Here is a 14,512-nt window from a genome sequence, read left to right on the forward strand (position 1 = left end):
ACCTCAGAAAAACTAAGGTAACGCAAGTGTAATGCAGATATGATCCCTTTAGCAGCGATAACTTCACGGACTCTAAGAATGGCTCGGGTTGGCTTTGAAGATCAAATCCCAGCCTGACTGGCTATGCAGAAAAAAAAATTAAAAATCAAAGACAATATTCTGGAAATAGGGCAAGTAGAAATGAGTTTGTTTGTTTGTTTGTTGCCTTAGTTCTAACAGAGCCATCAGCACTCTGAGTTAGCCATGCCTGCTCAGCACTCCGGTCCTCCAGGACTTGTGTGAGTTACTTGATTTTGACCTGGCCCCTTATCAGCACAGATGCCCCTTATCTCTCTGACCTTCAGCATGAAGAGAGGCTCTTATTAGGCAGAGATGGAGGAGAGAATGGATGGCAGGAAGAACAAAGCCTCGGTGATATCTTCCTCATTGTTTCTTCCTGCTGAGGCTTCTAGAGAGCTGTTTCTCTGCATGACCTTCCCCCCCGCTCCGATTTATTTGACTATTAAAAGAAAAACTGAACTCGAATATGACTGCAGAAACAAAAAGGTGTCAGTTCCCATAATTTAATAGCACTAAAACCAGTACAATCTCCAGTTCTCCGTGTTTTCTCCAATATAATATTCCCTGGCCTTCTCATTAGCTATTGCTGTTTCCACCCAAGATGCTGGTGGGAGATGAAAACTATTTGATTTATATCTATATATGCACATAAAACCTAAATACATCGTGGAAGGCAGCGCGTTGCAAGCCATAATACAGATTTTAATTATGAATATCTTCCGCACATGGAAGTTATAAATAGCAGAGATGCTAAAGCTTGCATTTTCCGAGTACAAACACACTGATTCCCCAGGGCTGGGAGAAGCAGCCAGGGTTCTGGGCAGGGCTGGCCAGTGCCACAGCTGCTGTGACAGGTCTGCTGTGCTGTCACCCAGGAGGGAATGTCCCTGCTCTCTGCCCGACCTGGCACGTTCAGAAACCGCTTGTGGTTTTGTTTTTCATTTCAACCAACCCCATTTCCATAATTCCACTCCAAAGGTGGAGTCCTTTATCCAGCTTACAACAAAATGCAGCTCCTGTGCTGGGTCTTGTTGATGTTGCACTGGCCATTCCCTAGTGGGACACTTGGACACTGGAAATTAAGGAAATTTTTCCTAATTCCCTCCTTTACAGTTTGTTCTCTCATGGGCTCTGCCATGGGGGATCTTCCCCCAGCTTTCAGGTTTTTGAGGCTCACAGTCCCAATGATGGCTTGTCTGCTATATAAAACTTTGGATTTGAGGTTTTTTCTCCTTTGTGCTCCATTTGCTTTCCTCCCCTAAGAGCCTTGCTGCCTTTTGCCAGACAAGGACACCTCTTCCCTGAAGTCAGTTATCTGCATCCCGGTCCAAGAATTCACTTTCCTTGTTTCCCAGTGCTAGCATTTATTTAGGAGTATTTCCTCAGGACCTGCCTCTGCTCCTTTTCTGTGCTGGAGCCAGAATCCGCCTGTGTCCCTCTTGGAGCTGCTCTCCCTTCGCACCCACCTGTCCTGCCTGCTGCTGCAGGGGCTGCTCCAGGTGTGTTTTCCCTTATTTTCCTCTGCCAGGGGCTGGCTGTCCCAGGCCACTGCCACAGCTTCTCTGAGCCACTGCAGCTGCTGTTGCCCAGGACTTTGCCTTGTGCTCGTCTTTACTCTCATCTCTTCTCTGGCTCTCTCATCCCCTAACTGTTCTAATTGCTTTTCCTAATGCCCGACTGTCCTCCTTTAGTAATTTTTCTTCTGTTATTTTTGAGATTGATCCTATTAAGTTCTTACCCTGCAGTATGTCATCCCCAGCTTTGAAAGCGAAGTCATTTGTTGCCAGCTGCAGCTGAAATTACCTATGCGTTAATTGCCTTTGTAGCTTCCCGATTTTCTCACCGACTTTTTCTCTCTATGACATCTTTTTCTTTGAAAAATGTTAAGCGCCATTTACGTCAAACAGCCTGCTTGGATCTCTTTTTTGCTGCTTGCTTCTCTGAGCTTGTCACCAGAGCCCCGAGCTCTGCTGATGTTATTTCCAGTTTGCCTGACACATATTACAAAATTAACAGCTTTCAAGCAGCACAAGAGTTGCCTGTGTGGAGTTCAGTAAAGATTAAGTTTCTCCCGACCCTCTTTCTGCAGTGCTTTCTCTTCAGGACACACAAGGGCGTCTTTCCAGCCCTGATGTTATTTTCTGTGCTGTTTCCTGCTCTGGGTTTAGCGCAGAGCAATAAAGAGGCACGTGGAGAGAGAAATACATTAAACAGAGCCTAATGACTTCTCCTACGCTTTGCGGCGCCGCTAATTACTCAGCAAAAAAAAAAAAAAAAAAAAAAAAAGGCAAGCAAAAAAGCACCTTTGAAGTCGCTGTGCCTGGCAGGCAAAGCAGCCTCCCTTACCCTGCGAGGTAAATGTTACATCTCCTCCTTTCCTAGAGGGAAGTGCAGCTTGGGCGCATCCCAGTCCTGCAGAGAGCTGTTCCCCCTGCAGGAATCACTCCAGCTCCTGCCAGCACTCCTGGCACAACCAGGAAGCTTCCCATCCCTCCTCGAGAGGCACTCAGCCACAGCCAGCCAGCCTGGTCCCCAGGGCACCGTCACAGGCGCCTCTGTCCGCACCTGGCAGGCAGCAGCCCGATTTCCAGCCCAGCCCCCTGCCTGGTGTGTAAGGAATCACGAGAAAGGCACACGCAGCCCTCTCCGCGCCAGCCACAGTGACGCTGGAGACCTTTACACCTTGCTCCTTCCAGGCGGGTGTGGGGAGGGTTTGCATCCCAGGACATTCCCAGAGGAAAGGGCAGGAGCCCCAGGCAGCTCTGAGTGGTGCAGAGGAGCTGGGATTATCCTGGGAATTTGGTTTTTTTTTGAAAGTGGAGAAGTTTGAGGATCTCGGTGCTCCTGGCTGCTGAGCATTGCCATCACCTCGGCATTAGGATTTACAGACTCACGGGATGGTTTGGGTTGGAAGGGAATTTAAACATCTTTTTCCACCCCCTGCCACGGCAGGGACACCTTCCACTATCCCAGGCTGCTCCAAACCCCATCCAACCCTTGGGCACTGCCAGGGGTCCAGGGGCAGCCACAGCTGTCTGGGCACCCTGTGCCAGGGCCTCACCTCCCTCACAATAAAGGATTTTGTCATAATATCTACCCCTGCCCCTGGGAGCTGAGGGTTTGAACCACGGTTCTGCACCTCAGCAAACCTCAGAGTGCCTGCAAAATCCCCAGCATGGCCAGAATCCATCTCAGCCCTGGGCCAACCCAAACTGGGGGCTAGCCCAGGGCTGTTAGGAGCCAGGAGATGGGAGTGCCCTGCCCTGATCTGGGCTTTCCAAGGGATGTGCTTCAGCTCCTGTGTGCTACGAGAAATCCTCAGTGATTCCCTCCTTCCCAGCCACGAGGGAGCTGGAATACTGCACTCATGGAGAGGTTCAGGAAGCTGGAGGCTGCGGCAGTGGCATCCAGGTCCTGCAGGAAACTGGCAGCATCTTCCCCTGCTGGGTCTGTGCTGGGTCAGGACTGGCTGTTTGGCAAAGTGTGATCCAGCCTGCATGGCCCAAGTGATGGAAATCTTTACAGAAAACATCTCAGGAACTGTAAACAACGCGTTTTCTGCACGGAGATAAGGACAGAGATTAATGCCTGAATTATCCTGGGTAATTAGTGCAGCAGGTAATCATTTAAAATCTGGCACATCTGTGAATACATCACTTTGTGACTGAATTAGAAAATATTTGCGACTGCTCCAGTGAAATGGCTTCAGCCATCCCACAGGGAAATCTTGGTGGGAGATTAATTCTCACTTCAAATGGCAGAGATTTGCAAGAGGATTATGTGGCCAGGATGACACATTCACATTGTGATAGGAAGTGAGACAGGTTTGTTTTTTTCCTCACAGCAAAGCCGAGTGCTGGTTTCTTTGAGCTCACATATTCTTTGAGCTGGAGGGCTCGGCCCTCTCAAGTGTAGAGCGTTTGATAGCTGAAACGCTGAACAGTGCTTGAAAGAAAACGGTGACAAGAACAAGGGCGAGAGAGACAGAAGCTCTCAAAGGGAGGACGGTGAAATCCCAACTTCGATTAAAACTCCTAAAGCAGCGAGGTCACGCTGGCAGAGCTAGTGAGCGTGGGGTTCCAGCTTATTATAAATGTTACCGAAGAGCTGGCATCTAAGAGCACAGCACAGGTCTGGGAGGATCCTGTACTCACTGCTCACACTCAGGCAGCTCCCAAAAATGTGTCTCCTGCCCAGGGGCCAGCAGTCACTGGGGAAGCATCCCAAACCTGGTGGGGCTGCATTCCCAGCCAGTGCAAGGATTGATGTCCTGGCTGGGAGTCCCAGGTGCTCCAGGTTTGAGCTGGGTACAGAACAGATGCTGAAGAGGTTTTTTGGTACTCAGCACAAGGAGGAGAGTTTGGGGAGCTGTAGCTTTGTGTGGGGATTTTATTACTTCCAGCACTAAGGAGGGCTCTAAGCAAGAAAATGGTTTCCTGGCACACGAAGACATTGTCAGTAAAGCTGAAGTGTGTCTTTGCTATATATTTCCAACACAAAACTGCTGCCAGGAGCTCTCATCTGATTTGCTCAGGTTTGCAGAACGTCAGGGTGAATAATTGAGACAGGCTGAGTTTGTAAACCCTGGGGAATTTGCAGCAGCAGAACAGAGAAGGGAAGCAAAGACACGTTGAGGTTTTTGGGAAAGGGTCTGGTCTGTCTTTTAAGAGAGGTTATAGTGCACTTGTTGGCTGAGATGGCACAAGAGGAAATACAGGTGGGGTGAATCCAGCATCCCTAAACCTCACCCACAGACACACTCAGACCAACAGGGATTTGTTCAGAGCAGCCTCCAAACTTCCTAAGGGAAAAGTCTTGCTAAGCCTCACGGCACTCAGCTCCTAGGAAAGCCCACACAGTCACAGAATCCAGAACGCTTTGGGTTGGGATCACCTTTTCCAACCCTCTGCCATGGGCAGGGACACCTTCCACGAGAGCAGGTTGCTCCAAGCCCTGCCCAGCCTGGCCTGGGACACTTCCAGGGATGAAGTGTTCCATCCAGCTATTTTAAAATGAAAGAACAAAAAGTAAAAACAAAAAAAACAAGACCCACTTTGTGCAGAAAAGCTTTTTAAGCCTTTTCCTTCCTTTCCCAGAAACAAATTTGCAATCCCCAGGGTAGAGAATTGCTTTACCTTGCTCTTCAAAGAGCATCCAGCATCCACTGCCGAAGTGCACCTGCCCAGGACGTGCCCTTTTACGATGTGCCGAAGGAAGCTGCTGCCAAGTCACCACTCCTGGTCCCACCCTGACACTTCGGTGGACTTTCCTGCAGGAGAGGGGGGGATTTCTCACAGGACATCACGGAATGTGCCGGGTTGGAAGGTGCCACATTCACACCTACTCCTGTTGACAAAGAACTTCAAAGATAACGTCTCTATCCAAAATAAGTCTCCGCACTCTGCTTCAGTTCCTGCCTTGCCCGGAGCTCCCCTGCTGCCCCAGGCAGTGCTGCCAGGTGTTTGCAGCTCCTGCTCAGCCCCAGCAGGGCTCTGCAATCCAACCCTGGGCTCATGCAGCTCCTCCCCTGCAAAAATGCTCAAACCAGCAGCACGAAGCTGCCACTGGGCTTTTCCTGGTAGTGACCTGGGGAGGTTTAGCTTGGATATCAGGAAAAAAAAATTGCTTTTCCTAAAGAATTGTCCAGCCCTGGCGCAGCTGCCCAGGGCAGTGGTGCTGTCCCCATCCCTGGAGGGGTTTAAAAGGTGTGTGGATGTGGCACTTGGGGACAGGGGTGGCCTTGGGGAATGGTTGGAGTTGATCTTAGAGGGCTTTTCCACGACAAATGATTCCATATGCAAAGTGCAGCTCAGGCCCCTTCTCTGGGGAGGGGTTTGCTCTCCCCTGGTCCCTCTGGGCTCACCTGGCCTGCAGTGCCCATCGTTCCTCTTGTTTCAGCTCAAGCTGCACAGACCTGGAAAGGCTCAGGTGGAAAGATGGGCACGAGGGAGCTTTCAGGTGTGGGCAGGGAGCAGCCAGCCCTGCTTCTGGAGGGGCTGAGGCAGCTCTGCCTGTAACTGCGAGCAGCTGACACAAAGGAGTTGTCCTGTGGGCTGGCAGGTAGAGACAAATGAACTAAAAACGAGCAGAAGTTGTTATCATTATTTTTTTTTTTTTATGGTGGCAGTTATTCCTGCTGCTCCAAACTGCTTTTTTTTTACTCCCCAGGGCTTCATTCCCAGCAGCATCAACTCGTGATCCTTCGCAGCAATGCTGCAGTTTGCCCATTTGCGGGGTCTGATGGCATGTGAGGAAAAAGGGGCAGGACAGGCAGCACCTCTGAGCCCCCCTGTGGTAAACTGGCAGGGGACAAGGATGTTCTGCGCTGTTGCAGACCATCTGCAGAGATTAATGTGCTCCTGGGCCACTGAGACAGTCGCTCTAAATCCAGGGCTGCACATAATTTGAATACATTACCGAAATGGAGTTCAGCTGCACCTCACTGTCAAAATGTGAGCATATTTTACCCGTGTCAGGGCGCTGGAGCATGGCCAGAGAGCCAGTGTAGTAATTTTTTTGGGCATTGATGTTCAGCCATATTTTATTAAAGTCCCTGTCCTACACTTCAGTGCCTGCCTGCGAGAGCTGCAGCCCAGCGCCCCTCGCTCAATAAGCTCCTTGTTCCAACCTCGCCAGAATCTCCTTGGAAAATTAAAGTCCCACGTTGTCCTTCTCCCCCACCTTGGGCTGTTCCTCAGCCTGAATCATCGTGGCTTTGGTTTAATCTCGTGTCAGGCACCGCTCACACAAATGCTGAAATGTCACAGCCACCAGCTTGGCGCTGTCCTCTGCAGTGGTGACCACACAAATACACGGTTCCAGCTCAGCGTACTGCTGCAAGCTGTGTCCAGCACAAATTATTTCCCTCCATCTCCTGCTTAATGTCAGAATTTCTGCAGAAATTCTGCACAAAACAGTGGCCTTCGTTCAGCTTTAAAACTAGATCTCTGTTTTGGGTCTCTGCAGTGCCTCGGCCCCGATGTTGGAGGGAATATGCACCGTGTTTCTGGGTTGCCTCCATCATCATTAAAAATTGATTAAATTGCAGGGAGTGCTCCCCAAACCCAGCTGTTCTGAAGTCTGTAGGGTCAGTCTCTTCCATAACTCAGCGTTCCTGTCCTGGGGACTGTATGGGCCCTGTGTCTATCCGTGCAGCTGTAAAACAATGGTGTTAGTGTCCCACCTCCGCTTTGTTTGGCATGACAAACACTAGGGCACAGCAAGCCATCATGGGGATAATATAAATGCAAAAAACCCCCACCAACCTAAGCGTAAAATGTCTCCTGGCTTCTGTAAGGATAATGCAGAGGCAAGATGTAAAATACGGCGCATATAAAATGTGTCATTTCCTTATAAGAGCAGAATTAATGGAGGCTATAAAAAACAAATCAAAAGCCACTATTGGAAGACCTTTTTTTTTTTTTTTTTTTTTTTTTTTTTTTTTTTTTTTTTTTTTTTTCCCAGGGAAGAATATGAGAATTCATTGTATTTAGACATCAGGAACAGTGGTTTGTGATAATAAAAGCACTGGCAAAAAGCAAAATAAGAAATGTGTTCTCTTGCTTGTTGCGTCGGTGAACCAATAAGCGCAACCTCTTAAGGACAAAGCTGGCCTCCAGCACACGGAATTCTCCTTGCTGGGTATTGCTCTCCTCTCATTTCTCGGCGCTTGGTACTTTTTCACTCCAGCTCCGTTTCACACCAATTTTTCTTGCGCCCACCCCCAGCGAGGGAGATGTGAGGAGTGACACTGCTCTGCCTGCAGCTGGAGAAATCCCTCCCTGCTCACACCTCCCCTGCTCGGCCTGGCTCCAGCTGCTGACGGTCTCTGCCCTTCCCACAGGACCACGCGGACATCGAGTGGAAGTTTGCGCGGACGAAGCTCTGGATGAGTTACTTCGACGAAGGCGCCACTCTGCCCCCTCCTTTCAACATCGTGCCCAGTCCCAAGTCGGTCTGGTACCTCTGCAAGTGGATCCACAACCAGCTGTGCCCAGGTGACGACTCTGACGATGAACAGAAGAGGCACGAGAACCTCAAAACGTTCACGGTGAGGAGCTCACGGGCTTGCGCTTCGTTTCTGGAGGGCGCTGGGGATTTTCAGGGGCACGAGGGATCAGCAGGGGGTTGCTGGATCATAACTTGCTCGGAGCCATCAGGAGCTCTAAAGGCAGGACCAGACAGGTGACACCCCTGTGCCTTTCTCTTTCCAGGAGCGACACGCTGACAACCTGATTCAGAATCAACATTACCAGGTAAACTCTTGGGCACGTGAAGTTTTTACTCGCTGTTTCTTTCTCCTCCTCATTTTCCAATACTGCAACTCTTGCTCGCTTCCAGAATATATTTTGATAAGTGTAGGTCCTCTAAGAGGATTTGGCTTATCATGGATTAAAGCATTTCCTCATTGGAGGTGGATGGTTCAGTAAATCTGTCCTTGCCTTTCAGTCCCTCTGGAATAGTGGAAAACTTGCAGGTATCAGTGTGGCTGCTGAAGTCAAGGTCACATCCCCATTGCCATCAGGCTGTCAGGACATCCTGATTAAAACCATTTCTGCAGCATTTTTACACTCCTGAATTGTTCCTCTCTTGCTCTTTTTTGCAAAGCACCCCTAACTCAGACTGTGGTGGGGATATTCTTTTGTTTGGGACAGCTCAGGAAGGAGGAATGATTCCTTTGTTGAATCTTGCTGGTTTGTTTATTCTCAGCCTGCCTGTCATCAAGTACTTATTAAACTCAACCTACAAAAGGGTGAAACTCCATTAAAAACACCAGCTTCAGCCCTTGAATTCAGTGGGATGTATTATGCCAGCATGATGGAAGGAAAAAAATCTCCAGAATGTTAGGTGGCATGTTAGGCTCCACTGCCAAAAGCCATTAGTAATTTGTCTTACTTAAGACATCTCCTGCTTTCTGAAGAGCACTTTTATCAGGAGTTGGTGGTTAACATAATTAGTCACCTTTGACAGCTGACATATGGCGCTTTCTGACTTCACAGCACAGCTCACGGCTACGACACTGGGATCTCTTAAAAACCTCCCAGCAAAGCCTCGGTGCCGACACCATCTTCAGCTTGGTGTTGCTCAGGCTCGTTTATGAAGGGGAGGAGATGCAGGGCAGGTTTGGAGCAGTCTCTCCCCTGCATACAGCAGGCACAAACAGCCTGGGTGTGTTTTGGCTGGCACAGATTAATGTGCAAGCCCAAAGCACCAGTTTGCTTCTGTGAAGCCATCAGGGAGGGACATGAGCAGAGCGAAATGGAGCTCATCCAGCCAAAACCAGGGAGTGTAGCAGACAGGTAGCACAGAGGAGTGAGAGTCCCTGGAGAAGTCACTGAGAGTGTGATTTGGCCCTTCCAGTGCTGCCCACGGATGGTGCAGCCACCCTTAAAGGAGTTTCTGCCCTTAGGGAACACCCAGGCAGCTGCAGATGTGGTTTGGGGTGAGTGTCCATTGACCCACGGGGTCCTGGCTGTCCTTCACATTAGTTATTGCTAACATAGCCACCTTGGCTTCAAATACTTGACAAACCACCTTCAAGTGCCAAATTTAGCCCATCAGGGTACGCAGTGTGTGAGACTGGTGATTGTAAAACCTTTCAGCAGCTGAGATTAAAGAGCACATCTAGGAACTGCTTGGAGAGAGCCCTCCGAGAATTTTTTTTCTCTCCATGACTTGTACATCTACAAACCCCAGTACAAAAATAACTGCTTTGCTTTTAGTTAAAAGCTGAGCATCCATGAGATGGAAGCTGTGTCACCCCTTCCCAAGGTTTGCTCTGCTTAAAAGGAAGCTTTTTGTTTCTAGTGGTGAGTGGTTTTTAGCCAGCAGAGTCAGGACAGCTGCTGTTGGCAAGAGCTCAGGGAAGCACAGCAAGAGCAGAGTTTGGGCTGAGCTAGCAATTGAATCACTTGGATTGTTTCCTATTCCAGGAAGTGATAAGAAATCTCGTGAAAAGATATGTCGCTGCAATGATAAGAACTTCCAAAACCAACGAAGGTTTAACCGAAGAAAACTTCAAGGTAATTTATTATTCCTCAATGATAATTTGTTCTATTAATTCAAACAGCCACTTGCAGAGTTCGCACTAACTTGTTAAGGTGATTTGTGATGTGTGGAAATAGGATTGTGATTGGAGCTGGGAATGCATCTGATGGGCCTGTGGGGTTTTGTGGGCAGAGTGAGTTATTGTTGAGGGTCTTCCTATACGACCACCTCCCATATTTAAACACACAATGTGCTCTGCAGACAAAAGCATTGGAAAAGAGTAGGAATGAAATATGTGATCTGAGTCAACATCACATTCCCAATCCTACTGCAGAGAGAGTCAAGGAATGGGTTGGGGTTGATGGATATTAAGAACGCTCACCAACACATTTAGAGTTGGGCCTATCAGCCAGACAGGATTCCTGCCATATTTCAGCAGTTTTCCCTTTTCTGTAACTCTTTTATCTGAGTTTTTGGAGTGTGCAGGGGGTGGGCAGAGGGGGTCCGTCACCAGGGCCAGTCCCCAGCCTCTGGAGACAAAAGCATTGTGAGGTCCCCACTTCTCAGCACTACCAGCACGTCATTTTTGGGTGACACTGGACATGGATGCGATGTCCTTGTGTGATTTGGTGTCAGCCAAACTGGACAGCTCTCCCGAGGGGATGCAATCATTCCTTCGTGTCAGATACGGCTGCTGGGAGTAACTCCTGTCTCCTCTCGCTCCAGGAATTAAAACAGGACATCTCGAGTTTCCGCTACGAAGTTCTTGACCTCTTAGGCAACAGGAAGCCCCAGAGGAGAAGTTACTCCACCAGCAGCACAGAGGTGTCCCAAAAGGACGAAACAACCGAGGAGGGTGCTGGAGAAAAACCCAGAGCCAAGAGCGTGTCTTTCAATGTAGCCAACAAAAAAAAGGACTTCAACGTATCTGCTCTGATTAAAACCATGTCTGGGATCAACATGGTGGAGGAGAAGCCAAAAAGCAACGGGATCAGCAAGCGCTCCTTCGTCCGGAATGGGAACAGAGTTCAGAGACTCTCCAGCTCCAAGAAGGAATCCTTCAAGAGGCTGGGCCTGCTCTTCTCCAAGATGAACGGCCACGTCCCCGAGCCCAGCTCAGAGCCCATGTACACCATCTCAGACGGGATCATTCAGCCACACTACATGTGGAAAGACATTAAATATTCTCCCATGGACCGACAGAGAGAAGAGAATTGTTCCAAAAGTGAAATTAACCTCAATGAGGTGGCCTACAGTGGGAACACGAGACTTACGGGACAGAGCAAGGAGTGCCCTGTGGTTTGTACCAGCTCCCTTCACTGTGCTTCCAGTATTTGTTCCTCTAACTCCAAACTTATAGACTCGTCAGAGGATGTGTTTGATTCATGGGGAGAGGCCTGTGACTTGTTTATAAACCAGTGGAAAGACGGGCAGGAGGATCACGTTACCACTCGGCTCTGAGCAAAGCTCTCTTAACTCTCACTGGAAAACTCAGCCAAGCATTGGTAATTGTTTGCTCTCATCTGGTTCAGCATCACTGTTTCCTTTCTGTCCACAAGTGAAAAAAAAAAAGTGTAAGCCTACTTATGTCATAGCCTATTTTATAGCCATCTGCACCTTTTTTAATTTACTTTTTTTTACGGTCACTAATACTAAACTAATGGTTTCACCATTTATAAGGTTGCCATAAACCACAGGAATCCCTCTGGATGCAGTCTTAGTCTCCAAACCCCACCGACTTCAGGCATGCAGGTGGCTGAGGAAAGGATTTCTCCAGTGCTCCCATCATCATCCCACCCCAGCTGGGTTTCAGTGCTGCTGTCCAGCACCACTGGCTCTGCATCCTGCTCCGTTTTCCTCATCAACACAGACAGCTGTTGAGCAGAAGGCTGAGAATCACTCCGAAAATATTCTTTAAAAGGGTTTCGACCTATAACTGGGGTTTTTTTGTTGTTGTTTCCTTTAAGCAATATGACTTCTGATTCTTTTGGTTGTGCTTGTTTTTATCAGGCCACTATATTAATATTGTAAATTATTACCGAATATGAGACCCCTTTGATCATCTACCTGGAACACGTTTTTGTTGCTATCATGTTTGTTTATTTACCTAATTTCCCTTTTGGGGAGCAGAAGGACCTTCCAATTAGGCTGACGGTGGGAGCCAGCACCTGGCCTTGCCTCCAACTCCTGTGTAGATGAAACGAAAAGAAAACCCAAAACAACCCTGGCTGCTTGAAATACAAACCTCAGAGTGGTTTCTAACAGGCTGAGCCAAAACCCAGCTCGGAGCCTTGAACGTATTTTGCAATTCCTAATTTTACTTCCAGCACTGCATTCACTTTTTGCTGCCTCTCTGATGGGTGTCAGGCTTTAGGGGGAAATCCATCTCCTGAGGGAGAGCATCTTCCCTGGGCCCCTGAGCTGCAGGTCTGAAAAGCAGCATGGAACAGCTCTGCAGGTCCTTCTCTGAGGTGCAACAAAAAGGAGTGTGGCACCAGGTGGTTTCTTTTATTTGCTTTTATTTATTTTCTTCTATTTTCTTTTTTATTTTCTTTTATTTTCTTTTTTATTTTCTTTTATTTTCTTTTATTTTCTTTTTTATTTTCTTTTATTTTCTTTTATGTTCTTTTATTTTCTTTTATTTTCTTTTCTTTCCCAGCTGTGGGAGTGTCTGGACAGGGCTTAGCACTGTCACTGCTGTTGTCCCAAGGAGAAACAGAGCAGGGAAAAACACAGTCCTAACAAGGGCAAGATGGTTGAATTCTTATCAAGGATTTTTAGGGGGGTTTATTTTATTTTATTTATTTTTATTTTAAACAATGGGACAGTTGATCTTTCTTTGGCAGTGCTGCTAAGAAACACAGACGATTGGCACTCAGCACCACCTCAGAGCTGTTCCTGGTCCTGCCCAGGAGCTGGGGAATGGCTTCATTCCTGCCCTCCTGCAGGGCTCTGCTCCCAGGTGGGTTACGTGAGCTCCAGCAATCACCTCACCTGGGAACTGGCTTGTGAATTGCCTCCGGAGAAGCAAAATGCTGGAAAAATCCACGGAGCTGCCCCTGGAGCGGGTGAGGTTTCGCCAGCTGGCAGCACGGAGGGTCAGGGGCAGAGGGATGAGAGATGCTGGAACACCTGCAGCTGGATGCTCTGCCCGAGTTTTAAACCTCCTCTTGTGAGGGAAAACTCTCCTCTTGTGGGGCTTTTCCTTCGGGCACTTGTGCAGCTTCACCCAGAAAATGGAGAGAAAAGCGAGTGCTGCTGGGGCAGAGCTGAGGTGCCAACACCCCGAACTCGTGGGAATGTTCAGTGCAGACCTCTGAGGCTCCAGGGCAGCCCTGGTGTTGAGATAAATCAGCAGCAAGGAGCAGAGACTCAAAACCATTTCTGTATTCCTTGCTTGTAACGACAGCAGGCAGTGTAAAAACCCAAATATTTAAGCCTCTGGGTGTGTTAGTTAAGGCAGAGTGAAAAAGGCATTTTTGTATCAACAGGCTTCAGGCTTTCACGCTAATTGCAGGGTTAGAGTTGTCTTTGGAAACTGCATTTCCTCCTCCCTCATGGAAGGCTGAGCAAACTGACATTGGTGGCACACGAGGAGATTGGCAAAACCCGAGGGTGGGGAGCGACTTGCTGATCATTCCGTGGGGAAATTGGGCTGGAGGAGCAAATCCACGGGCAGGGGAGAGCCCCAGTCAGAACCCACCGAGGAAACGCTCACAAGAAAAGCCCCACAGGTCAGGAAACCAAACCTGAGCGGGTTTCTGCAAAGACAAACCTTAGCAGGAGCTGCTGCAGGGGGGTGCCCTGGGATCCTTTGATGCTCACCTAACCCACGCCGCGGTCTGTGAACTCCGCTTGATGCGGGGCCAGAGAATCTTTGTGGCGTTTCCCGGGTAGAATTAGGAAGAATGAAAACAATTTAAGTACAGTTATGCAGATTACATCAGCTGGGCTTGAAATTGAGCCAGGAGCTGGGTTTCTGTCCTTGGCCAGCGGAAGGGCTTTGAGGCGTTGAGTGAGAAGGAGCGCAGAGCCGCCGGTGACGCTCGCATGGTGTCACCCAGCGCAGTCCCAGGTACAAACAGCACAAAGAAACGGAATTGACACTGCAGCGCTGCCCCCCAGAAATGCAGAGATCCCTTCCCTGCAGACTGTGTGAGTCACATTCCCCTGCTGCACCCCGAAAGGGCAGGGCTGGGAGCTGCCACATGGCAGGGGCTGTCAGATCTGCAGTGCCCCAGTGCTGTGCTAAAGGGGAGATGCTTCACGCCCTGGCCGAGGCTCCCCTGGGACTTGTCTCGTGGCTGAGATCCTTCCTTGCTCCCAGCTACGAGAGTCTGAGCTGACTTGGGGATTCAACACAAATATTGGATTTGGCTCTGATTAATACACATGTCCAGGAGTTTGCAAAACTCAAATTGGTCCCCCAAAAGGCAAAATTCTCTTTGATTGCATCTATGCATCC

At 48.9% G+C, this 14,512-nt stretch overlaps 1 protein-coding gene across 1 annotated transcript in view; it reads left to right on the top strand.

Moving 5' to 3' along the window:
• Positions 1–11,689, top strand: part of TRPC5 (transient receptor potential cation channel subfamily C member 5) — a 96,401-nt gene extending 84,712 nt beyond the window's left edge. Inside the window, exons 8-11 of the mRNA XM_040083993.2 lie at positions 7,904–8,110; positions 8,274–8,315; positions 9,993–10,082; positions 10,774–11,689. Of these exons, the coding sequence (XP_039939927.1) occupies positions 7,904–8,110; positions 8,274–8,315; positions 9,993–10,082; positions 10,774–11,508 (1,074 nt within the window). The 3' untranslated portion in view covers positions 11,509–11,689. The remainder of the gene's footprint in view (positions 1–7,903; positions 8,111–8,273; positions 8,316–9,992; positions 10,083–10,773) is intronic.
• Positions 11,690–14,512: the final 2,823 nt, after the last annotated feature.

The sequence above is a fragment of the Hirundo rustica genome, chromosome 21 (genome assembly GCF_015227805.2).
Source record: "Hirundo rustica isolate bHirRus1 chromosome 21, bHirRus1.pri.v3, whole genome shotgun sequence".
Lineage (NCBI taxonomy): Eukaryota > Metazoa > Chordata > Aves > Passeriformes > Hirundinidae > Hirundo > Hirundo rustica.